The 23,420-nt window shown below is 42.1% G+C and overlaps 6 protein-coding genes across 13 annotated transcripts; 3 read left to right on the top strand and 3 right to left on the bottom strand.

Annotated features, from left to right (window-relative positions):
• The first annotated feature begins 52 nt into the window (after positions 1–52).
• Positions 53–3,695, top strand: LOC129590161 (uncharacterized). The gene is made up of 2 exons (XM_055485217.1): positions 53–1,878; positions 2,129–3,695. The coding sequence occupies exons 1-2, from the start codon at positions 304–306 to the stop codon at positions 3,548–3,550; spliced, it is 2,997 nt and encodes a 998-aa protein (XP_055341192.1). The 5' UTR covers positions 53–303; the 3' UTR covers positions 3,551–3,695.
• LOC129590162 (uncharacterized) lies at positions 3,558–7,076 on the bottom strand. Its single transcript, XM_055485218.1, has 11 exons — positions 6,586–7,076; positions 6,418–6,463; positions 6,177–6,355; positions 5,976–6,080; positions 5,578–5,681; positions 5,331–5,349; positions 5,122–5,258; positions 4,893–5,019; positions 4,702–4,826; positions 4,556–4,640; positions 3,558–3,980 (listed from the first exon to the last, which is right to left on the bottom strand). Exons 1-11 carry the CDS (start codon positions 6,775–6,777, stop codon positions 3,861–3,863), a joined length of 1,239 nt encoding a protein of 412 aa, XP_055341193.1. The 5' UTR covers positions 6,778–7,076; the 3' UTR covers positions 3,558–3,860.
• Positions 7,077–7,471: 395 nt separating this feature from the next.
• LOC129590136 (formylglycine-generating enzyme-like) lies at positions 7,472–12,839 on the bottom strand. 4 transcript variants are annotated; one of them, XM_055485171.1, is made up of 7 exons: positions 12,568–12,839; positions 10,290–10,408; positions 10,135–10,228; positions 9,366–9,921; positions 8,697–8,976; positions 8,288–8,409; positions 7,472–7,778 (listed from the first exon to the last, which is right to left on the bottom strand). In XM_055485171.1, the coding sequence occupies exons 4-7, from the start codon at positions 9,695–9,697 to the stop codon at positions 7,661–7,663; spliced, it is 852 nt and encodes a 283-aa protein (XP_055341146.1). In that variant the 5' UTR covers positions 9,698–9,921; positions 10,135–10,228; positions 10,290–10,408; positions 12,568–12,839; the 3' UTR covers positions 7,472–7,660. The 4 variants fall into 4 exon arrangements, with proteins under 4 accessions (XP_055341146.1, XP_055341144.1, XP_055341145.1 ...); XM_055485169.1 differs by having other exon boundaries at positions 10,135–10,408; XM_055485170.1 differs by lacking the exon at positions 10,290–10,408.
• A 156-nt stretch (positions 12,840–12,995) lies between these two features.
• On the top strand, positions 12,996–16,515 carry LOC129590103 (uncharacterized). 3 transcript variants are annotated; one of them, XM_055485113.1, is made up of 15 exons: positions 12,996–13,131; positions 13,234–13,340; positions 13,415–13,656; positions 13,727–13,838; positions 13,987–14,192; positions 14,270–14,400; positions 14,505–14,616; positions 14,691–14,764; positions 14,825–14,933; positions 15,033–15,103; positions 15,167–15,286; positions 15,363–15,485; positions 15,565–15,681; positions 15,832–16,015; positions 16,135–16,515. In XM_055485113.1, exons 1-15 carry the CDS (start codon positions 13,106–13,108, stop codon positions 16,510–16,512), a joined length of 2,112 nt encoding a protein of 703 aa, XP_055341088.1. In that variant the 5' UTR covers positions 12,996–13,105; the 3' UTR covers positions 16,513–16,515. The 3 variants fall into 3 exon arrangements, with proteins under 3 accessions (XP_055341088.1, XP_055341087.1, XP_055341089.1); XM_055485112.1 differs by having other exon boundaries at positions 15,348–15,485; XM_055485114.1 differs by having other exon boundaries at positions 13,401–13,656; positions 15,348–15,485.
• A 179-nt stretch (positions 16,516–16,694) lies between these two features.
• On the top strand, positions 16,695–18,615 carry LOC129590104 (uncharacterized). Its single transcript, XM_055485115.1, has 3 exons — positions 16,695–17,181; positions 17,647–17,986; positions 18,254–18,615. Exons 1-3 carry the CDS (start codon positions 16,880–16,882, stop codon positions 18,329–18,331), a joined length of 720 nt encoding a protein of 239 aa, XP_055341090.1. The 5' UTR covers positions 16,695–16,879; the 3' UTR covers positions 18,332–18,615.
• A 372-nt stretch (positions 18,616–18,987) lies between these two features.
• On the bottom strand, positions 18,988–23,398 carry LOC129590102 (cilia- and flagella-associated protein 70-like). Of its 3 annotated transcripts, XM_055485109.1 has the most exons (3): positions 21,021–23,398; positions 20,267–20,765; positions 19,958–20,198 (listed from the first exon to the last, which is right to left on the bottom strand). In XM_055485109.1, exons 1-3 carry the CDS (start codon positions 23,092–23,094, stop codon positions 20,093–20,095), a joined length of 2,679 nt encoding a protein of 892 aa, XP_055341084.1. In that variant the 5' UTR covers positions 23,095–23,398; the 3' UTR covers positions 19,958–20,092. The 3 variants fall into 3 exon arrangements, with proteins under 3 accessions (XP_055341083.1, XP_055341085.1, XP_055341084.1); XM_055485108.1 differs by having other exon boundaries at positions 18,988–20,765; XM_055485110.1 differs by lacking the exon at positions 21,021–23,398 and having other exon boundaries at positions 18,988–20,924.
• Between the last annotated feature and the right edge of the window lie 22 nt (positions 23,399–23,420).

Below are 23,420 nucleotides of genomic sequence, written 5' to 3'. Positions count from 1 at the left end.
AGCGCAGAAGCCCTAGTAACGACATAGAATACCGCATTACTGACATGTGAGTTCTGCAGAAGCTGCGAGCAGGTACAAAAAATTCCAGGTTGTAACATGTTATTACATCAACACTTATTTCAGAAATGTTATAAACTTTCAGTTCGAAATTTTCAGAACAATGACTTATGTGGAGTTTGGCGATCTTGTAGATACTGTGATGCCAAATGTTTGTCGCATTTAAATGGATTAATACCATAATAAAAACGGAAATCGTGATGAGTTAAGCGTTTTTCCGAGATATTATTATATGATTAGCGGGCAATGCCTCCAAAAGGCAAAAAAGGGAAGAAAGAGCGCGGGATCGCCCTTGATCCACTTCCGGGACCAGAGCTTTTACGCCCTGTGTTCAGATATTCGGAAGACGATGTCATACAGTTTGGCCAGAATGTCGGCAATTTTCGACCCCCGCAAGCCGAGGACGAGCCACCAGACGAGAAATCATCGTTGGGGGATATTCCTGCGGAGCTTATTTTTGATCTGGAAGAACAGCCTAGTGTAGATGCGCTCAACGCATTTACTCTAGCCGAGGAAAACAGTGACGACGTTGAATCACTGAGTAGTGCCACAGAAAACCTCGACGAAGCAGTAGCTTCAGATCTTAGTATTGATTCTGCTCAAACCGAATCCGAATCTACTAGCAGTGATTCAGATAATGAGCTTTTGGGAGCCTCAACACGTAGGCTACTGTCTGAGAAACCGGAAAATGACCACACAGTTTCCCGGTTTGGTGGCATGCATTTCAAACCCGCATCTGAGATAACCCAGTCAAAAGAGGATTGGATAACCAAAACTTTCGTTGACATCTTAAATGATGATACTACCAAGACAAGCCTATCGCAACTCACGGTTGACGATTTACTAGAAACAAACTTAGATTTCGAAAATCTTGGCCCTGATGTAATGGCGAAATTAAAGAAAATGGCAGAGAGGAGTTCGAGCCCTGGGTCTGTTGGGCAAAGGTCAAACGATTTCGAAACCGCGTCATCTTCTGCCGCCTCGTCGGTTGGTAACCTTTACCAAGACAAGGTTCAACTGCCACCTGCTCCACCATTAGAAGAGGAAATAAACAAAGATAAGAAAAGTAAGCCAAAACCAGAGAAAGACGCAAATAAAACTGATGAACCCCTTGCACTTCCACAGAAGACAAAGCCAAAGGCGTACCACAGAAAATACCCAGCGGAGCGTTACAGAGAGGATTTGCGTACCACGCCTCTTCAAAATCCATATTTTACTCAAAATGAGCTTTTTATGACTAACAGCCAGCAAGACAAATGGCTTGTAGAAAGCGCCGAGGACTTGGCATTTATGGAATATCGCCGCGAGCAGGTACTGGGCAAACAGCCGGTTCCAGTAGGAGTTGCCGATTATGCAATGGAGTTAATAGCGGAAACCCAAGCAATAAAAGCTTTGAACTCAATTAACGTTAACAGCGCTCAAAGCCCAGGAAGGCCCCCTTTGTCCGCCGGCTACGTCAATGGACAGCCCCATCAGGTGGACCAGCCGAAAAACCCTCTTGTACCCACAAAGGTTAATCAAATCGAAGATCCAAATGACGAAGATACATCCTCCAACGAAGAGGAACCGAGCCGCAATACTACGGCCGATAATCTGAAAAAGCAGGCGGTCCAAGCGTTTGAAAAATCAGTTAAAACATCTATCGCAATGGGACTACGAAAAGAAACTGTCTTTAAAGATCCTTACAAGGTGAAGTTACCCGTCCACGAGGATGACCTCTATAACTATTATGAGTCGGGCCGTAGTTCAAGTGAATGGGAATCCGCTGATGAGGAATTCTCAAAAACTTACAACAAGGGAAAGGAAAATGGTTTTACTAAGGTTCGTCCAAGGTAAGATTTCTTAGATCTTCTTTCGCATGATCACCTGCTTGATAAAATTAAAAGTAAGGACCCTTCATGATCACTACTTCTACTGGAAATCGCAAACCGGTTTATGTGCTCGTGCATCTATTACGATCTACATTACGATCTACAGTTAGATGATTTTGATATAACTTTGTCATGGTTGTATTTTGTACGAATATTTCTTCAAAAAACTTCAAAAAAATTTACTTGCTATGATGTTGCAGGAGAAACCTGCGAAGCTGAAAAAAAGTAAGTCTTCACCAATCGATGATCTGTATGCTCTGGCACACGACCTGCATATGCCGCCTAGCGAACTTCGCCGGGAGCTTAAACTACAGTGGTCGGAGTTGTATTTGGAAGAAAACTCCAGCAATCAAGGATGGAAATCCATGGAAGCTGTGCTCGAATACGAAAAGACTCCGGCGTATTATCAAGTCCAGATTCATAATCTTGAACATCAGATCGAGCTAAAACGTAAACAGTGGATTGAGCTGGAACTTGATCACCATGAACTGAGCACAAAATCCAGATTTGAGTTATCTGATCTAGACCAGTTCATCAACTTCCTGCTTGATCAGAACGATTACGAAATCACTAGAGCAGCAATACTGAAAAATAAATTTCAGCAACTAAAAGGGCAACTGGATGAGATTGTAGTACATAATACAGTGACAATCAACTGGTTGGAAGGCGAGAGAGAAAAGCTGAAGAAACTTTGTCAGGAGCGAAAGGTTGACTTGCAGTACAAAATTTATACTCTCCGCGAAAATGTGGATAAACAGCGCCGGATGGAGGCAGAAATTGCTCTTCTCAAAAGACAAGCCATCCGAGAAAAAAATTTATATACGAGTCGATTATCCAAACTGATTTTGAACACCGCAAAACTGCGCAACAAGCTGTTCCGCAATTATGAACGAAAACTTGCCCAAGTTTTTCTGGAGTACCAACGAGCGCTCATGTTAAGCATGAACGATAATCTGCAGGAAGCTTGTTGTGAGCACGTCACCTCCTGCCAGAAAGCTAGAGAATTCTCCAAGAAAGCCATTCGGTCTATTAAAGCGTTTCAGCACACCAACGATCAGGCAAACCGACTCCAGCACGAAACGGCTTTGCAGACCCAGTTGCTGACTGTTTCCCTCCAGGAAGGCAATATCAGGGACAAAGAATGGGCTTACACGGCTAAGTTAGCCCACAAGAAGGACTGTGTTTTGGAGCTCTTGGATACGACAATTTCAACGGACGAACACTCGCTATTAAAGCATCAGAAGCTGGTTAAACTAAGGAAAAAGAATGCAATCTTCGACAATCTCCGGTCAGCTTTGCGAAAGGAGATAGAAAAAATTCAGCAAAACATGGAAACTGAAACAACAAGCGGCCAGCAATTAAATGGTCAGCTGGATAAACTGCGAAGGACTTTAGAGAGATATCAAAACTACCAACAAGAAAATAGTACTGGTTTACATAGGAGGGACTTGATCGAACCTTTTGAAGACGGGTTTGTCAAATTTTTGCATTATGCACAAACAATAAAAGAACTGGCGACACCAGCACTGGGATGGAGACCAAGTTCAGTTGTAACCAATTTCGGGGCAGAGCCGTTAAAAAGCCCCAGAAGTATAATAAAGCGCAGCAGGAAGCAACCATAACGATCTCCATGGTCAGTGCAAGTGTGCGAGGATGTTTATTCGTGATGATTGTACCAGTCGCGCTTCATTAGTAGCATTTTGTTGCAACTCACTGTAATTATCTCCTTCACAAATTAGCAAGCAGTTTCATGCATATGAAAGGCCACATGGTTCCTTCCGCGTATATAGTACTATATACGCACTACATCTGCCCATAGCCGGGCGGTTACGTTAATAGGTCATCTTAACAGGAAACCTAGCTGGTTGTAAGCGATAGTATTGGAGGCATCTTTTGTTCTGGATGGTAACCATGCATTCTTCCGGTGATGTCTCATGGTGCCGCGTAACGTCGTACGCCCTTCTGTGGTATCGCATCTCTACGTTTTGGAAAATGTAGATGCATGTAAAGTTCCTTCCGTGCGAGCCACTTTACTTCCGCCAAGGTTGCATGCTGAAAATCCACATTTACAGTTTTGTTAACGGTACTCATACGGTCATTACATTTGTGCAGATATTGTGCTGGACTTATGCACACCTGCAGTTTTACTGCACCCGGTATTGTACAGGAGAACATACATACAGTACATTTAAAATATCTTGTGATACTGCAGTATGCAGTTATTGTACTTCTACACACTTCTACACATCAAATTTTGCAGTAACTTTTTGCTTAATATTCACAGCAATTGTTTTTACCCTACTGCACTTCGCCGGCACTATCAATCCGAGGGATGTCAACAACTTATCTAGGCACTCTCTATACTTGCTGCCGTTGACGTTGTGGACCCTACATGGTGCTTATGTAGCGCGCCAGATTTAGCCATAAGTACTGCCGCAACGTCACACTCCAGCCGGTTGACGGCAGCAAGTACAGGGATTTCCTAGACCTGGTAAAGGCAGCCCGGGCCCTCTTAAGTCAACGGAACTTCTGACTGTGCCGCGTGCAGTAGGGTGAAAAGTTAGACAGCTATCGAGAAACCACAGCAAGTACGAGTACAAGTACTACAGAGAATGGAGTACGAGTACCGTTAGTATGCGGTCGGAGTCCGGAAAATGTTTATGTGTGTGCAGCCATCCGCAATCAACCACTCTTCGCATTCGTGCAACGGTACTGGCAGAAAAAAATTATCATTCGAAGGGCAGTTATTCTGAACACTAACTTCTTAAATTACCGCGGCTTCAGTGTGACTGCTTTCTTCCGTTGTACATGGTAACAAAGTGGACAGAGGTACACCTTCCGTTTCGGCAAGGCGTAAAATGTCGGAAGGCACCACACTTCCATTTGGCACATGTGACACTACAAAAAGTAATATCTTTTGCAAACCAGCTGGTGCTTTTGCGTTATAAACTTTTATTCACTGACCTTTTCTTTCTTCCGATGAGAACAGCGAACATGAAATGGAGGGGGAATAAAACCACCATGTCCCAACTTGTGCTGCGCAGATATTCGGCGTCCAATACGCATTTCGTGAGTGTTATACGACCCAGGTCTGTCGTTAAATCACAAAGCTAAGATGATTAATGCCACACTGGATCAACACTTTCTAAATCTGCCATGATTACAGCATGTACTAGGTACATATACGGTGTACCCTGGAACGGTGATGTCGGAAGATTCAGGAAAGCGCGGACCCGACACATAAAACGGGCTTGATTTCGGACATGGTTTTACGGTATTCGGCAACGCTTGGGCGGCCACAAAAGAACCCAAAGTTTGCACACTAGCTCGCTGATGTAAACAGAAAATAACAAAAAGTCATGGACGGTTACTCGCGAATGTGGGTGACTGCACGAATCTCACCAACGGTTCTGCTTTATTCCTGCAATAATGGTAAATGATAAGAATTTTATGACTCACAATGTCAGCAGTACTCATAGACTATACCGTAGTACAACATTTTTGTTTAAACCGAAACTATTCAAAGGTGATCCTATTTTAAAATAAATATGTTGCAAACGCCCAATACTTAGATCTCGTACGAGATCTTGAAAAGACCAACATCGCATTTACATTAAATTTACCGCAACAGCACAAAAAGTTACTTCACCGGTCAGTTTTATCGTTAGACGCGCATGTGGAAGCTTTTTTCGAGCCGGCAGCTGGTCGCATGATGAAAACCTTTTTGGGTACCTTTTTATTTTGTTGTGGTACCTGGATCGGCAGAAAGCAAAACGAAACGTTATTCGAAAATATTAATTAGACGGATTAAAGCAGCATACATATTCAGATAATCTTCGGTCGTGAAAGTTTTGAGAATTATTACTGAGGTGAAGGACGACTACAGGATTTGTTGAAAATTGTGGCATCAGTAATCAAGCAATGATAAATTCAGCAAAATTTAACATCTAATAAATTTTAGCATCTGCCTTGTTGGTAAGGCCGCTTGAAGCGACCAATTTATTTTTTGTTCACAACATTCACTGCAAAAGGCAGTGCAATGCCTACCATGGACTGCCCACGAACTGGCCAACGAACGGTCCGAGAAGCTAGTGCTTGGTAACCGATGGTGGAACGCGGTCGCCTGTTGAATAGTTCAATATTTCCGTATTGCTAAAAAGCAAAAAAACTGAGGTATTTTGCTGACACGATGAAATGGAAATCAATATTATTGTGGGGTTATTATCGCCGGCTAGTATCACCTCGTACATCTGGACCTAGTAGCGGTGCAAACTGTTTGGCGAAAGCAGGCGGAGCCGCTGTTGGAAATTCGATGCCATGACGTGAGCAGTCCATGTCATACTGCTGTATCTTCAGGCGTTCCTTCCATGCAGGTCCTCTCGCGCCGAACGCAATCACAAATTTAGGGTACACCAAATGGTTCCATTCTGAATACAGTGAGCATACTGGCGTCAAATTAAAAGGGTGGACGCAGGAATTGCGCTCTTACGGTCAAGATGCGGCGGAATTTCATCGTAGCCTAAGTTGCGCAGTTTCTGAAATTTTATTTTCAGAAACATATAACGGGGAAATGTATATACAAAGCTTTAAGCTTCGGAATGAGAGTGAAACTGCAAATATTGTAACTACTTTTGGCACTAATTTTTGTTAAGCCTACCGCCTTGACTTGTGTGGCTTTGTGCGCTAGTTTATTAGGAAAAAACTGATTCAGCTGTCCCTCGAGAGCAGACTTGATGTTGACATCATAACCATAGCGGTCCAGTCGACTGTGAATTGCCACTAGCCGATTCGCAACATCAGTTTCTCGCTTATGATGTTTCAGAATAATGTTAGAGCGCTCGGTGTACATCGTATCTCATGGATATGATGGCCAGTTTGGAAGTGCCGGCATTCCGGTGTTTAACAAAACTGTAAGTAGCAAATTTTTTATTCTTTAATTTAATCACTAAAAATATTCGTGATAAAAGTAGTATCGAGAGCAAAACTCATAGTCGGTCAGACATAGGTCTAAATTTTAACATGACAGGATCTAAATCCTGGCCCTAGATTCGGCATCTGCCAGTCCGGCATATGGTGAAAAAACTAGAAACAGCGATCGACCAGCATGTTGGAGTGCAATGAAAATACTGCAGGTTACATCCCTCCGAAAACCACGCCCACGCATACATAGTTATTTATTAAGATTTCTCTTTCTCCAGTAACTCCATGGTAACACTATAATGCACTACGTAGGTGTTACCATCACATGCCGTTTTTTTGCGAGCCACTCATCTGAACATATGAAACTCTCTTTCCATGTAAATGTTATTAATAAGGTTGTAGAAGCGATTTGTATGCTTCAACGAATTATGGTAACACTAAACTCACATAATACTGATGCAAAAAATTCTTGACTATCAGTGTAAAGTAATCTGCACATTATTTCAACGTTAACATTATTGATGTCTCCGCATGCAGAGTATGTTCCTTGTTAATTGTAATTCATTGTCACATTGTTTGTTATGAACACCGCTTTATGATTGTTTATGATGTAAGCGCCTCAGTGAATCTGTGTAATATTATTATTCAGTAATATCATAGTGATCGTTACAAATGCAGAAACAAAAAACGGACATTAATTAATGAGATAGCTACCAAACAGAAGTACAAAGCAAGACGTTAGTGCAGCGTTACGCTACTTTTACTCAACGAGATCAGTTATTTGGTCAAATATTGAGTATGAAAGAAACAGGTCAGCTTTCTGTGTCAATGTCGGAAGCGCAGCGAAATCCGAGATTCGATGCCGAAGAATCAGCGCCGTTGTTACTCCGGGCGGCACACCGGTACCGATAACAGTAGCTTTTATGACAGCTGCAACCAAAGGGTAGTTTTAATAATATGCTGTTGAATAACAAGTACAAGTTATTGAGTAACTTGCTTAGTCTAGCAAAAGATTATTCAAGTATTCAATTTTAAAAAGCAAAAATGCTGAAGTGCCCATGATTTATTTTGCTCGTGCTTATAGTAAGAAACTGTCCCACTTACCATTAGCACACTTAATAAATCTACCCATCTTTCTGCACTGTTAATTTTTTTAATTTGCATCAGTTATGGTAGATAGCAATATGGCAGTGTTTTATCGTCTTCAAGTAGTCGCAAGAAAAATGCTGCTTTTCAGAAAATGATAAATGGACACTTTTTTTGCATTGTTTTGTGGTATCTGTAGATAGCTGATTTGTACACAGTGGCGTGAAAACCGTAAGCTAAGTATACAGATGTTTCATACTATGTATCGGGTACCATTTCCCTTAATTCAACAGTTTGACTATAATTAATTTTTTCACTAAAAACATCCCCATATATTACTTAAGTTCACTTACAGAAAAGATCCGCCTTTTTTTGTGCGCTCAGTGCCTTTCTTTGGACCTGTAGGATTCTTTTTCAGTTCTTGCATGTGATGTATAGACCAATAATCGGCAACCCATTCCCAAACATTTCCAGCCTATAAAAGATTTATACGGTTCTTATCTGCGCTTTTGCGAAAATGCAAAAAAACTGGACAGTATGATCACAATATCAATGGCAGAATCACATTTTTCAGACACAAAAAAATCGATACAAGTTTAGTTGCTTAAACGAAACAATTAAAAATTTCATCTGCCTTCGGTAGAAAATAAACTCAAGCATTTTATGTGGCAATGCAGTAAAGATACGTGTCAACTGCCGTGTAGATGACCAAAAGTGAAATAGCCTATATTATCAAATTAATTTCTTGCAGTTGTTGCTTACCATTTGCTTGAGGCCAAAATTATTAGGCTTGTACAAGTCCACCGGTGCCGTCCATTTATAACCATCATCCGCCGTATTGTTGAGAGGAAATTCTCCCTGCCAGATATTCGCCATGTGTTCACCATTCGGTAGCAGCACATTTCCCCACGGATACAAACGGTCTTCCAGACCGGCCCGGCACGCGTACTCCCATTCAGCTTCCGTCGGCAAACGCTTCCCTTTCCACTTGCAATACGCAACGGCATCATTCCATGACACATGCGTCACAGGGTGGTCCCATCTGCAAATTTTGAATTCGGTTACCATCACGCAGGACTATCAAAGGCTGTGTGTGGTGTTGTCAACTGCCACGAAACTTTCTAAAAACAGTAACCAGAACAGTAATTTCATATTGTTAACCACATTCGAGGTTCTACTATTAAAAACTGCAACGCCATTTAGTTAGCATTTTTTTCGATGAACTATTTATCAAAAAGAAATCATAGTGGTGTTGTTATACTTAAGCTTTAGTGCAATCAAATTCGACGCGTACGGCTGTACGAAGAAATAACCGATACTAACACCACGATTTTCTGCGTAATTTTTACAAGCAGACCGTAAAAGCCTAACCATCATCAAACTATACTGCTGTTCCACATTGCCTCATAATGTTATTAATTTTTTACTCACCGCTCGTCGAGGTTGGAATTGATGCCTTCCGGTTCCCTCCAGTTAGCGTTGGGAGTCTTATACCACCAGGGAGCAGCAGCCACTGACTCCTGCACCGGTTCTTGCTGCTCTTCCGTCATCATATCAAAAAACACAAACGAATTGCCAAATTTCTCCGCTTCCGTCACATAACTAGCATCCCGGGTAAATTCTGCAAATTCCTTATTGGACACCTCCATCACATCCATCCAGAAAGGGTAGATGATAACCGGTCTCGCTGGCCCTTCTCCGTCTTCGTGGAAATGCGCCTCATCCGTGCCCATCGTGAATTTTCCTCCGGCTAATTTCACCATATTAGCATGTTGTGTTGTAGAGTCGGTGCGGGGCTGTGCTTTCACGGACTTGGCGTCGATAGTATTGGAGCTATCGTCCTCGACAATAATATCGTCGTCGGTTACGGGATTGTTAACCGTTTCCTTCGGCGCCCGGTTGAGTGCGTCGGAACCACATCCGCATGATTTGCTTTCGCCTGGCTTGCTGGAGGCACTGCACGATTGTGTATCATCCGCCCTCGAAACTACCAAAACGAGGACGCTTAACGCTATGACAGATAGCGATATTTTTTGAATGGGCGAATGCATTGTAAGACTATAATTATACAGTACAAGTACAGCAAACCAACTTGCAGCATAGAGAAGCTGAGAAGATGAAACTACATAAACGTGTCCGCGTGGTGAAAGTTACCGCAGCTTCTTCGTTAGACTTTGCAGCAAAACATACGTACACATACCGTATTCTCATTCCAACAAGCACATTCAGGTCCTGCACGTTTGCAACCGGCTTGCGATATCTTTCCATTCGTACGTCTGATCAAGGTTCAAAACCTGTTTTCGATTAAGCCAGTGGTGTTGTAATGGTAAAGTAAGGATAATTCATTCTGCTGACCTGGTGCGCGTAGCATGGGGCGGTAGAAGACACAATCAGCTCGCGCAATATAGATATACTAGTAGACCCCGCGCAAACTGCGCGGAATAAATCGGCGATAAATTGTTATTTATGGAAAGCTACAAAGTACAAACCCATGACTGCAAATTTAGTTTTATTGAGCGGAGCGTATAAGAATATTAATAATAATATAGTTTGATTAGTTTCATTGGCAGAGACAAACGGTATTTGCTCAATACCTGTTTGGTTATGCTTATCATAACTAATGTCGTAACTTATTCTTTATTTTGGGCCTTTGACCATAGTTGACTGACAGATTGGTAGCAGTTAGAATGTATCACAGTTTAATAATTAAATGTTTAAGGCCGTTTTGAGAAAACATTGTCGCGTTCCGCTGACTTAACCCGAAATTAGACCCGAAAAATTAGAAAATTTCCAGGAATATGTCCTTTTTGTTTGCAATTATAAAACAAAGTTTTTAAGCTTCTCGCAAATCAATCAGCAGCATATGCCGGTCAGTTGTCAAGAACTACAAATAAAAAAAGCTCCATAATTACTGAAATTTTTGTAGCCGTATTTCAGTACTTCTACTGGTTCAGATACCATTCGGAGCTTCGTTAAATTTTAGTTAGTGCGTCCCGACAAAACAATCCAGTGATGCGACCGTACGACCACCGATGTCAACCTTTAGACCACTTAGAATAAAAATACTTTCCAGTTTCCTCCAACTGTTTACACACAGACAATTTAAACCTGATGAAGACTTCAAAATTTCGTTGTGTTCTTTGGTGAATTTTTATTGATTAACGTCGACAACTTAAGCACAGTGTCTTGCTTGCGACCCCGCTGCAGATAGGCGCCGCCTATGATTCCGCTTTCTGTTACGTGCTTATAAAATTTGTTTCAAGTTTGGCAAAAATCTATGCATTTGTATAGTACATCCCCAACGCATTGTCGCCTCCCAATCCCAACCCCAACCCATCCCAAACCCAACCCATTTAACGCCAACAACATCCCCAACCCATTAAACGCATTGTCGCTTCACGCTTACGTCCTCACAGATGGTTCATTAATGTAGCTTGTCGCACCCAGGCGCACCGGAGAGGGTATTCCCTAATTTTTTGTTTTGACCTTTGATGGGAGCTGATCTGACGGAATGCTTTATAGCTGGCGGAAACATAGATTAGAATGCGGATAAGCTTCGCTTTTAAATTTTCTGTTTATTTTAAATTTTTGAATGCTAAAATGCGGTTTTGTTTTTATAAAACCGTTTTTGTCTACGTTCCTTAGCGGAAAAATATCCCTTCTGAAAAATATTTTTACCTTCTCTACCTTCCCCTGCTGGAGGCTCGCGCTCCTCATTTAGGTCGCCGTGAAAAGATTTGCCTTGGGCCGCTTTCTCCCCGGGCGGCGGTTAGACTCGAATCCTAGTGCGTACGCCCGGTGGGACTGGGACTCGCTGTTTTGCTCGAGTAGTCCACATCATTTCCAGTCGAACACCAAAATTCTCAAAATCGACTTTCAGTCTCTCACAAAATGATGTTTATTTGAGATTTGAAAAAAAGGATAAAATATTCCACTTTATTGGCACGGCAGCAAAAGCCAACCGCCCTTTGGAAGCAGTTTTAAATTTTAATAATACATCTAATCAACCCGTTGCGAAAGGCAACTACTTTATCTTTGGAATTTGGGTCGCTCCCACTTTCCAGGAGATTCTGCATGTTCAGTCTTTAAGAAACATCACTTTCCGAGCCTACATATTTTAAAAACTAACTCTTAATAAAAATCTTATGAACTAAAGGCAGTCCGATAACTAACGGACACCAAAGTTCCATCAAGTGTAGATGTCTTTTCCTGTGCTGTTCGTGACAGTGGTGGCTTGGGTGGGTTTGCAGTGGTGGGTTCTGCACTTTTCCCGTAGACTTTGTATGTTAAGTTCTTTTAAGATTTTCTCTAAAACTTCACATACTTTCAAAAAACTAACTGGTTTCTGCAAATCTGCAAACTCGCGGCTATTGAATGACATATAGACATCAAAGTTTGGTTCAGTGGATCGCTCAAAAAAGGGTGACAGAAATGGAATTCGCTAAGGCTTATTTTATTAATATATAGGATTAAGTACGAGTACTTCGTACTCCTATACAATTTATATTACAATATGAAAATGTACCTAGGCATTGGGCACTTTCTGTAACGCGTACAATCTAATATTAACGCACACTGTAATCCAGAACGATCCGAATGTCTTAAGAGTTACGGAGCTAGAAATTATCATTACCTGCTGCGACCTTCATAGGCATGGTTTTACTGATGGTGAGATACGAGATACAAAGTATAAAACCTGCGATATATTTGAAGCTATTTAAATAACATATTAAAATCACGAGAAAACGAGATGAGGGCACGCATGAAACTAAATAGCTCAGCTGCATACTAAAATTAATAATAATATTATCAAACAACGCTAAGCAGTACCAGATTACCGGTTACGATGTTCGTACGCAAGCATTTTTACAATGCAAGAACAATAATTAATGTGTCATCTTTTCACATAATTACATACATAAACATTGTTAGGTCGAGTACTAAATCCTGGTGGTTGGGATAGAACTTTTGTTTGCAATAGAATCCGTCTCTTGGCAATAATTAATAAATGCTCGCTGCTACAGTGATTAAATCACGAATAAGCATGAGACTTTTTTGATACTATACTGTACTCAGCGGCAAGTTTGTAATGCCATCCACACCGTAAAAAATACAACGGCAAAAATAAAACTGTTTTGCACGCTGAAGAGTTACGCAGCTCGGACAGGGGCATGTTTTCACCTGAAATGGGGAAGAAGTGAGTCAAGCTATTCGTTTCTAATCTGTCCGATCGCGTATTTAAACTGGAGATATTTTTTTTTAAAATAGACATAGATCTGTTTTGTTGTATTTCCTGCAGAGCTGGGAAATGGTGGGATATTCCCAAAGGACTATCCAGCTACCAGTTCCGCAAACTAGTGCAGTTGAAGAACACGGAAGTCCTCAGTGATCTTGTGGAGAATCCTTGTACGACAATGTCACTTCTAAGCTAAAAACCACTGTTGAAGATTTGATTTTCTGTTAAAGATAATGTTTCCTAGCTCGTCTCGGTCTAACTACACATGCTGATGAAATCCCCTCACATAATGCAGCTACGAACGATCATCATGTCCCCGCGGCTTACCCGCGGAAAGTCCCGGAATATCTACAAAAATCTGAAGAAATGAAGCAAATCGCGGCCCAGAGAGGAGATTTTACTCCTCTGACGGATCCATATAAGGCACTGGGTTCTTTAACCGTATTCGACGAACTCTTAATCAGGAAAGCCTTAAACAGCCATATTGTAAGCCCTCTTGGACCCAAAAATCTGTTCATAAACATTGAGGAAGACTGAAAACTATGTCCTCTTATAGCCGGATCTGTTGTTGTCCATGGAAAACATGCGACCTCGCACCCGCTACAGGCTGATGCGTCAGCAGACGGATGGACAACACGGGACGCATGGTATCCGTCCGGACGCTAGCAGTTACGTTCATTAATCAATAATAAAAATTAATATTACGTTTCACTCAGCTGCATCCTTCATCAAACTTTCATGGTCGGCGTTCGTTCGACGCTGGAATGTTGTAAGTATCGTTCCAACTTCTAGTGAGTTTGCTTATACATACTGCAGACGAAGATGCATTGGACCAAGAATCTGTTACGCGATCAAATCTGCCCCAGTTACTCAATCAACCTTTTCGTCCAACTGGCAGCTTGCGTACCAAAAGCGATGGCGGCTTCATTTCCTGGAAGATGTTTATGAAAGAAATGCGCCGATGTGTGAACAAAGTTGTGAAAGGGCGCGAGCTGGGAGACTTTCTAGACCAGAGTGACCAGGTCAATTAATACCACAACTCAGACACCGTTGATAGGACACTGTTGTGTTGGGAATAAAGTGAGTAAAATATTTTTAGTTCGTTATGGCAGCTTTACAAAAAATGAAACTCCAGAGCATTGTGGCGCTGATGCACGATTCGCCACACCTGGGAACGGTTCACCACCTTGTCTATTCCATTCAGCAGTTGGAGAAACTGTTTGACTCAACGTATGCGGTATGTAAAACTTTATCGAATCAAATAACAATCTTTTTATCCCTTTTGTTCCGTACTAAAGTAATTCTGCCTTGTCTGTGTACCTCGCATTTTTCAGAGATGAGCCAACGAAGCAAATTGAGCGCACTTGTTTTTCAAGATACATCCGATGGATTGACATCATCCTCACATCATTAAGCAATGTTCGTCTCAGAGAAATTCTTTCGTGGGTAAGCCGGTCTGTCAGATTTGAGGCGGTGACTGACAAGTGAGCTCTACATTTACAGTAAACTAATAATTCCAGCATCCTTTGTCTTTTGATCGCTTGGAGGAACTGCGACATCACTTTGATATGGAAGCTCTAAGCCGGTCACCGAGGTACAAAGTCTTCAGTAACCAGTTCCTTCAACCAGCTGTCAAAAATTCATCCTGTTACAGCGTAACCTTCAATCCAAAATTTCGCTCACAAAGACAAGAAGACGGTGACGGATCGGGATCAGATACCCTTTCAAAAACCGGTCCTTCGAACATGAACGCAAAAGAGCAGGTACGGTTTAAGTTTGTCCATAGATAACTGTAATGGTGGTAGTTGTCGAAAACTGGCAACTTTGATTCCATCGTAATTGACTCGTGTTTTATCTAACAGCAACAGCTGCTTTGGAGAAAATTTCACAGGAATAAGCTCGCTGGGCGCTTCGATCGGCACTGTCCATCAAGGTCTGCAATACAGCAAGATTTCTGCGTTTACGGTGTACTGTAACTTATGCTTTTCATCTTTAGTGATGGAGTGAATGAGTGGCGCTTCAAAAGTTATCCGCCATGGCTGGAAAGCATGTCTAAAGTACAAACTCGATTTCAGGCCGTTAAAAGTGAAATAAGCCTGCAGACGTTGGCCAAGAAGTATGTTTTAGCGGTAGTTATTGTGATGTTGTGATGCAAATACTGAAAAACTAATAATTAGTGGTCCCTACCGCAGAACCCAACGTAAGGTCAACGAAGATAACGCGGAAGATTTGATTCGCGCAATGCATGAACGATGGTTAAAAGCCGAACGCGCAAAACGTGTGAAATATGAAAAATTCCTGGATCGCAAAAAAGAGTACGTACGTTTAGCGAATAGCTTATCATGCGACAACATAGATCAGGAGAGCGCCATAAAAGAAACGTTTTTGGTGCAGGTCTGTGTTTGCTACACTAAGAAATCCAAAGCAACAGCAAAAGAAGTTGCGGACCAGCAGGGAAAAGATGCAGGACAACTTTCAACAGTCCAAGGATAAACTTAGGGTTAATACGTGGTAAGCGTTGGCGAACAGTTTAGTAGCCAGGGTTTTGTCGAGTAGAGGAGAGGTGTCGCGTTCGATACTTCTGTATCATAAAATTTGATAAAGGATAATAATCTGCTTGGTCGAAGTTCCATAAAACAGGTATAATCATGCTTTTCATAGGTTCGAGGACCTTAAAGACCAGTGCAGACTTGTAATGGGGAGCACCAAAACTACACGTTACGTGGAACGGTTCTCCAAGATCCCATGGGACCATTTTAATTTTGCGTTAGAGCGTTATGCACTCGTGCTGTGCTCCCTTCCGGGATCCGATCTCCTGGACTATCAGCTGCAAGCGGCGGCTAGAGTAAGCATTAGGAAATACCTTAACCAGTGCCATTAGGAATACCTTGCAAGCTAAGGATACGGCTTTTTCCGTGCGGAAACATGACTAACGGGCTATATTAACAGATTTACTGCTTGTAGTTCGTTTTGCGAGAAATTTTCAGTGGACCGGATGACCTTATAAGCCGCTGTTATAAATTTCGTGGCCTTCCTTATGATAAACCGTTCCTGCGCCCGGGTAGAGGTGACTCCATAATTGTCCAGTCCAAGCCAATATTTGCACTGATTAACGAAAGACGAACAACTGGATATCAGCCTGGATTCATGGCAGAAGCCCGATCTGCCGTACGGTTAACACCTGGGCGACGACGACTGGCAGCTACTGCAGACGCTTTATCGGACAGCGCATATCATGGAACAACCTTAGGCGACTACCATCGCAACAAATTACGCCGATCGCTCCGCCCAGTGCACTTGACCGCACGATCGCCTCAACCAAATTCAAAGCGGCAAACATGATACTGTAATACGCGGCCATCTGAATGTTTCCTGGAAAGCATAACCTTGCCTCAAGACATTACTGTAATTGTTATACCTTTTGGGCCTTGCCCAAAGACTGTTTGCTGGTTGCTTAGTAACACACAGCATTATAATAATTCTCGTTTAGTACTACTTACCGTAGCTTAAAAATGCAAAGTTTTTATCGCTGATACACTTGGTTTTTTGCCCATCGCATTTACTTAAAAAACCATGTCTTACTCCTAAAAATCCTTGCGATAAAATGGCGCTTAAGAATTCTAATATGGATTATCTGTAATAACATTACGTTTCTCATCCTCATACGTATTCCTGAAAGTCAGTAATTGGAGTAAACTATTCCGTATAAATGGGCGATGTGGATCCTGCACAACGGGATAGCACCATCCTGTCGGAACAGCTGCCACAAGCAGGACTGTACACAGTGCTGACCTTAATCTTAAGTTTACCCGTGCAGCAATATTCATGGACTGCTTTATTCGATCGGCCCAGCGTCAAAACATCGGCCATTGCGATAGGAACGCTAAAAGTGCTCTTTATTCTACAAGCCATACATTTAGCCGGACTATGTATCGATTTCGTGTTCCAAGAAATAAAAGAACCCGGGATCCCCGAACCTCCGATTTATTGGCTAGTACCAACCGTCATTACGTAAGCGTAAATGGACTCTTTTAAGTTTGTAGACAGGCACTGTTCACCCGATTTTGAGCGCAAAACTGCGGGTCAATGTTGAATTGTTTCTCTTTTTTGTGGACATTTGAAGAGTACAACACCTACTAACTAATACAAAGGCAAATAATACAGTCGATAATTAAATTTTTATTTTTATTCGTCACTTCTGGGTCTATTGCCTTCAAAAATCCTATTTTTCTTGCTATTATTTTACAGTTATTAAAACCGTTAAAGCAATGGTAAAAGTGCATAACAAAGATTTATGGATGTTGGTCTCACAGCCATAAACTATAGGCTGAATTTGGCTCGAACCACTTCTAAGGTTTTGAACCGTTGTATTCTGTCTTCATTCGAGTTCTTTGTTGCAGTTATCCGCTGTACTGTATATGAGAACTTATAGGCCCAATTCGACAAAATTTTACTGTTCCTCGCATTTGTTTGTAGGTGCGGAATCGTTTTGATGGTAACCAAAGACGCAGCCGCCATGTCGCAACATACATTCATCTCGCTTATAGCCGCAGCCATACCTGCCATTCTTATCACCGAAGTAGGCACTATGCCCCAGCTGTTTGAATCCGCAGATCTGCATGTCCTTTGTATATACTTCGTATCGCTAATTGCTATTTTCTGGAGTGACGCAAAATGGCTTGTTCCTGGAAGTGACTTCCTGTTGAGTAAAGTGCAAGTGAAGAAATCTGGTAATCTTGCTGTGAAGAAGAGTGCGTCGCGGAAGTTCGAATCGGCAACTACTATTACGACTACTACTTCACGCAGCACATCAAGCGTAAGTGGCCTGGCAAATTTCTGTATTCCGGTAATCCAGTTTCATCATAAAGTAAAGTACTCGTACATATAATGGACTGCAAAAGTAACTCAACACTGACCCAAAAGCGAATTGCGAAGCTGGTTCGCTCCGAAGTTAGGTCAGTTTTGCAGTCCACTGCAAACTTAATGATCCTACTCCTGACATTTTTCATTGGAAATGTATTTGGTTAGTTATTTATCTGTTTTGTCTCTTATTTTTATCTGTTTTGTTTGTGTGTTTTGGCAGCTATCCACTATGCCAAGCGATTCCACTCTTCGAACTCTCGAGTCCAATAGTTCCCATGACTTAGGTCGACGGCACTGAAAACTGGACAAAACCATTTTTCTTATTCAACAATTTACTGAAGAAAAAACCGGTTTATGATAACTTTGAGTTTATGGTAAATTAGTTTCTGGACAGTACTGTAAGTAAACAATTACTTGAACTTAAAGCATCCTTTCAGATTAGTGCATGACGGCACGAGAGTAAAGTTTGCACTTTGCAAATCGTTTCTTTTGTCGCTGGCTTGACCGAAATGCTTCCGGGCTTGGATGAACTAGACAAGTGCACAATGTGCGTATAACACATAAATAAAGTAACCTCCAATAGCTATGACTTGTTGTCCTAATCCACGTAATTATTGCTGATGATTTTGTAATTCTTAGCAACACCAACAAACTCACAGAACTTAAGCTGAATTAGTGTTTTGTAGCACCTTCTTCAGTTTTTTTAGTAGTAGTAAGAAATTATCTGCACACTTGTACTATCTCCAAATTAAGCGGTGCGGTACTTGGCCGTCTCTGTAATATTCAACGCTGCAGAGGAAAGTAAGAGGAGCCCTGTGCTAGAAGAGCGAATTTAATCAAGGACTAAGCATATACGGACTAAAATGAGATCTTGGTGTGTTTTACTCATGGGAGTGGTGTTGGTGACTGCTGTTAAGGCCCAATTAAACTTTTACCCAAAGTATGATCTTGACCAAACCCCAAACGCGCTTCAACAATTAGAACGCGCTAAACGCGTGTACGGAGGATGCATGTGCACTACTTTCATGGCCGAATGTTGCATGGGAGTTGGTTACAATTACGGAGGATATGGAAGATGGCCGTACTTTGGATAAGCCCTAAAGTTGTACCTGTGACTTTCAGGAAACGCGTCTGACAGTGACTGTTATGCCGAAAAAACAGGCTTTTACAATATAATTTGCCAATGTTTTGTTATTAACATAGATATCTTTTAGTTAAAAGGGTACCAGGATTGGTGTTCATTCATGACTGCCACATTTACAGCAAGAGGAACAGTTGGTTATCTTCGTTAAAAATATTAAAGCGTTCTATGGTTTACTTAAGCAGTCTCGACTAACAACAATTATGCGCGAACTAAAGAAATTTGGTCGGATTTTTGACATATTTCACTCAGCATGACCTTCTGGTTAAACACATGGGCAAAGCTCGACTGCACTGATCTCATTCTAAATACATAAAATGAATTACAAAAAATACATGAAGTCTAAATGCGTGAATTTCTCCGTAATTTTTTCTCCTTAATAAGCGCCTCCAGGTTCCTGAAAGCTAGACATAGCCATTTTGAAATTCGGATGCCACAAAGCAGATTTACAGGCAATGTGAGTTTCGATTTCTTCGGAATCGTGCTGATCACCATAGCACGGCCGGGTTTCAGGCCTTCTACTTCATCATAGTTTGTCTGCTCCGTTGGCGAATGTCAGACAAATATTTTTTTGACAAGGGGTTCCCGTTGTCCACAGCTAAAGCTTGTCGGAAAGCGTATTCAGCATGTACCAAATCGTTGAGCTTGTAGCTTGCAGTGCCACATCCGATCCACGTTCGACATGTCCCGTAAATTTTAGCGGCCTCATGAAACGCTTTCTTTGCTTCAAAGTAAATCTCCATTTGTTCGAACAGGGTACCGGAGCGATAATACAACGGAAACAGCTCCCATTTCTTAAGGCAATCGTGTTGCTTAAGCGCTTTCTCGTAGGCCAGTACCGCACTACTACTTCGTCCTTGCAGATAGTTCAGATGTCCACAGTAAGCATAAAACCGGGCGCTACTTTCTCCGAGACGATCAAGTTCGGTTAAAAGGATTTCGGCATGATCGTACTTCCGGTGAGCCAAGAAACTCTGTATACTGCATGTCCAGAATAATGTCTCGTTCATGGGGCATAAGCCAGCTAATTTCGCAACAGACATTTGTAGAAACCGCAGTAAGCCATTTCTGCTCAAGTAAGGTAAACAGTACCAGAAGATATTGGTAGCAAATTGCATGTTCGTGCTGTTTATCAGGGATCTCATGTCTTCCTGGTAAGTCTGACAGCCGGTCACTGGTGAGAAGAGACTTTCAGTTTCAGTTTTTTCATGGGGCTCACTTTCTCTATTAGTGTATTCCAGGGCTGATTCACGTGAATCAATGAGGTTCACCAATAAACGCCGGCATTCCGCTACAGCCGCGTCACCTTTTGGCATTGTTTCCAGTTCGCACCCGACAGATATTCTTCGTTGCCGTAAAGAATTATCGGCAGCTTCCAACACAGCACCATGTAGACCAAGCGCAATACGACCTTCATGGTATGATTTTTCCATTAGAAACGTGTACACCTCTGAAGAATGGTCACTTGCCAGATGCTCATAGAACAATCCAAGAATGGTTGCAGGTAGCGGATTCTTCGGACAAAGAGATGCGACGCATTCAAATATGGTCTGCGCCCAATTTAGTTTTCCAAGTTCGCAAAATGCATATCCTGTTGTAATAACGAAACTTGTGAAATAATTTTTACGCAGCTATTGATTTATTTCTGCGACATAATATTAAAGTAAGTAGTATATACAGGCGTGTACATACTGTACGTATGTGTGTTAATATTTAGCAATACCATTTTTTGTTGGTAAAATAAGAGTACAATAAGGGAATTCGCCGACAACGTGCATATTAAGTGAATTTCCCAGCAACGTATTGCAGTGAATTCTAGAAACTTTTTTCGTGTGACCTAACTCACCCAAAACCAACAATGCATCCGGATTAAGTTCTTCTTTTGACAACCACCGCGAAAACGACTGTACGGCTTGGTCTAATTTTCTAAAGCGTAGCTGAAACATCCCGATGTCCTTCCAGGCTGAAGCACTGCCCCCTTTACTTATCACTCTAAGTCCAAGGAAATGCTCGGCTTTACTAAAATTTCCGTCCAAATCTTCTTGCATTGATAGGACTTTCAAATCCGTGTCTGTCCGGAGATTTGCTCGCGCTTCTGGCGATGATTTTGTTTGCGAAATTTCGGTACGTTGCATTGACTGACCTTTCAGGGCATCGCTGACTTCACGTGCCAAACTTGCATAAACTGTACGAACATAACGCTCATATTCCGAACGGTCTTTAAATGGCTTAATTCGATAAAACCGATCTCGCACAAAACGGAGAATGTGGTCGTAAAGCGTTCGATGGAGCAAAACCATCGGTTCAGATTTATCGGTTGTTTGCAAAGCAGCCCGATAATACTCACTCCAGTTTTCTGTTGGATGTTGTTGATACAGAGCTGCCAGATAATCCTTGATGTTTTTAACATCCTCCTGTAGCGCTTTAGTAGCCGCTATGCCGTTATCGTTGGGCCATTCAGAACCAGATCGACGGGGTAGTGAATGCAAATACAGCGATCGATCTTCCACGGAAAAAGTTCGTACTGTTTTAGGCACAAACGGCTTCAATAATGCTACCTTTACCCGAACAAATGAATTGTGGGTAAGGTACAAATCGGCATCATTTTGTGATCGTGGATTAAGCTGGGGAACAATTTCTTGAGAAGGGGTGGCAGAAGGAGCCATCGATTTTCTTAAAGTAAGTGTCGAATGATGCTCCCCCACTTTTTTCGAACTCGCTGTAACGGTTTTCTTTTCGCTGTCAGTGTTTACATTGTTCCCTCCAGGGTACAATTCGTACACGGCGCTTTTGGTTCCTGTTTTTGCAGAGAATTCTGCCAGACTGAAGGGACGAAATGCATAAGAGCCGGACACTTCACACATTCCAGGGCGCAATAGTGGTTCCAGGTCAACGTATGCAGCGCCATGTTTAGTCAACACTGGCTCTTCCGGTGCACTGGGTAGTATGTCAGCCGCTTTCTTTGGCTTGACTCCGAGATGTTTCTCCGGATATGTCACATTCACAATCTCCAAAGGCCACGTTTTGGTGGCCATTAACCTGGCTTTGAAACAGTCTTCCGCGTCGAAGGGCAAAACACAACGAAACAGTACGCTGGATGGTAGAAGCGGGCCTCTTCGTTGGAAATCGGTATCCGATAAGGCACACTGAGATTCGAAGGTATGCAGTCCCTTGTAAACACTCTCTGTTACAAAGCAGCTCTGCGAAGGCCATCTAATCGCGGTGGAATCCACGCTTTCTTGGAGTGATTTATTGGTAACCGCCAGAACACGCATATGGGTGCTAGATGTGCACATAGCGCCAGCTATGGTAAAAGAACTGCTCGCGCTCGCATTCCCTGTCCAAGCAGGGGGCATACCGTAACATCCATCTATAAAAATTTGTACGATGTTAAACGACTTCTGGTATTCGTCAGGAACAAGAGGTTTTTCTAACTTGGCAAGAACACTTATGGTAACCTCATCGCCCAGCGCTGCGCTTGCGCCTGACTGATTGTCGGCACCGTCTCTTTTAGGAACGAAAACGGGCAATGTCGGAGCTATTTCCGTTCTTCCTAATACTAAAGGCAACAGATCGAGCAAGACTTGTCCCAGAAGATCAGATTTCTCATCGGGTACTGGCTTTTTCTTATCTTTTATGAATTCGATTTCATTAAAATTAATGGCTATGGGAGAGTGCACAATATTGTCCAGGTCACCCCAGGTCGAAAACTCCAGTGGGACACTTAACAATACTTTTGCGCCAGCAGAAGAGTCGGGGGCGAGCACGATGCTTTCGCTTGTGGCAAGAACTTTGTCGGCAGTCGAAAAACATCTGATGACTAGTGTCCATTCGGCCGAGTCCTTCAAGGGCCTCAATTTTTGTAGCGCCGCAAGTTGAGTGAATTCTAACCGAACCAGAGATTTGAAAACTGGTGGCATTCCGATTATGTAACGTAAGTGACTCAATATGAAGCAGCTGAACAAATGTCACCGCCCCAAACGCAGCACAATCTGAGCTTTGATAAAAATACTACTCGTACTTATTGCACGTACCCGCATGCGGGATAGGTATCTTAGATTTCGTAATCAGTAAAATCATTTTTAACATAATGTGTAAAGGGTTGTGGTTGTAGCCAGTAAACGTCTTTGTTTATACCGATTCAAAAATCAGCTGTTGATAGTGTTCATACAAGGCAGTGGTAGAGCCAGAACAAGTAATCATGTTATTCTTGTTGATCCTAACATTTACTATTCCGGTTTTGCGT

The sequence above is a fragment of the Paramacrobiotus metropolitanus genome, unplaced genomic scaffold (genome assembly GCF_019649055.1).
Source record: "Paramacrobiotus metropolitanus isolate TYO unplaced genomic scaffold, Prichtersi_v1.0 Parri_scaffold0000039, whole genome shotgun sequence".
Classification (NCBI taxonomy): Eukaryota; Metazoa; Tardigrada; class Eutardigrada; order Parachela; family Macrobiotidae; genus Paramacrobiotus; species Paramacrobiotus metropolitanus.
The sequence above is the reverse complement of the archived record's forward strand: the minus strand, read 5'-3'. Positions and strand labels throughout refer to the sequence as shown.

What these genes read in the sequence shown, in the direction of transcription:
- LOC129590136 (XM_055485168.1), bottom strand. Translation starts at nt 9,985, where the DNA reads ATGCATTCGCCCATTCAAAAAATATCGCTATCTGTCATAGCGTTAAGC. An exon ending in AATTCCAACCTCGACGAGCG is followed by an intron (nt 8,977 to 9,365) that starts GTGAGTAAAAAA and finishes CAAAATTTGCAG; the next exon opens with ATGGGACCACCCTGTGACGC. An exon ending in ATTTTGGCCTCAAGCAAATG is followed by an intron (nt 8,410 to 8,696) that starts GTAAGCAACAAC and finishes AATCTTTTATAG; the next exon opens with GCTGGAAATGTTTGGGAATG.
- LOC129590104 (XM_055485115.1), top strand. Translation starts at nt 16,880, where the DNA reads ATGGGCGATGTGGATCCTGCACAACGGGATAGCACCATCCTGTCGGAA. An exon ending in CTAGTACCAACCGTCATTAC is followed by an intron (nt 17,182 to 17,646) that starts GTAAGCGTAAAT and finishes ATTTGTTTGTAG; the next exon opens with GTGCGGAATCGTTTTGATGG. An exon ending in CTTCACGCAGCACATCAAGC is followed by an intron (nt 17,987 to 18,253) that starts GTAAGTGGCCTG and finishes GTGTTTTGGCAG; the next exon opens with CTATCCACTATGCCAAGCGA.
- LOC129590103 (XM_055485112.1), top strand. Translation starts at nt 13,106, where the DNA reads ATGTTTTCACCTGAAATGGGGAAGAA. An exon ending in TCACCTGAAATGGGGAAGAA is followed by an intron (nt 13,132 to 13,233) that starts GTGAGTCAAGCT and finishes TATTTCCTGCAG; the next exon opens with AGCTGGGAAATGGTGGGATA. An exon ending in AAGCCTTAAACAGCCATATT is followed by an intron (nt 13,657 to 13,726) that starts GTAAGCCCTCTT and finishes GTCCTCTTATAG; the next exon opens with CCGGATCTGTTGTTGTCCAT.
- LOC129590162 (XM_055485218.1), bottom strand. Translation starts at nt 6,777, where the DNA reads ATGTACACCGAGCGCTCTAACATTATTCTGAAACATCATAAGCGAGAA. An exon ending in CAGTTCGTGGGCAGTCCATG is followed by an intron (nt 5,682 to 5,975) that starts GTAGGCATTGCA and finishes CTGCCGATCCAG; the next exon opens with GTACCACAACAAAATAAAAA. An exon ending in GCAGTCACACTGAAGCCGCG is followed by an intron (nt 4,641 to 4,701) that starts GTAATTTAAGAA and finishes TTTTTCTGCCAG; the next exon opens with TACCGTTGCACGAATGCGAA.
- LOC129590161 (XM_055485217.1), top strand. Translation starts at nt 304, where the DNA reads ATGCCTCCAAAAGGCAAAAAAGGGAAGAAAGAGCGCGGGATCGCCCTT. An exon ending in AGGAAAATGGTTTTACTAAG is followed by an intron (nt 1,879 to 2,128) that starts GTTCGTCCAAGG and finishes ATGATGTTGCAG; the next exon opens with GAGAAACCTGCGAAGCTGAA.
- LOC129590102 (XM_055485108.1), bottom strand. Translation starts at nt 23,094, where the DNA reads ATGCCACCAGTTTTCAAATCTCTGGTTCGGTTAGAATTCACTCAACTT. An exon ending in GGATGCATTGTTGGTTTTGG is followed by an intron (nt 20,766 to 21,020) that starts GTGAGTTAGGTC and finishes TTATTACAACAG; the next exon opens with GATATGCATTTTGCGAACTT.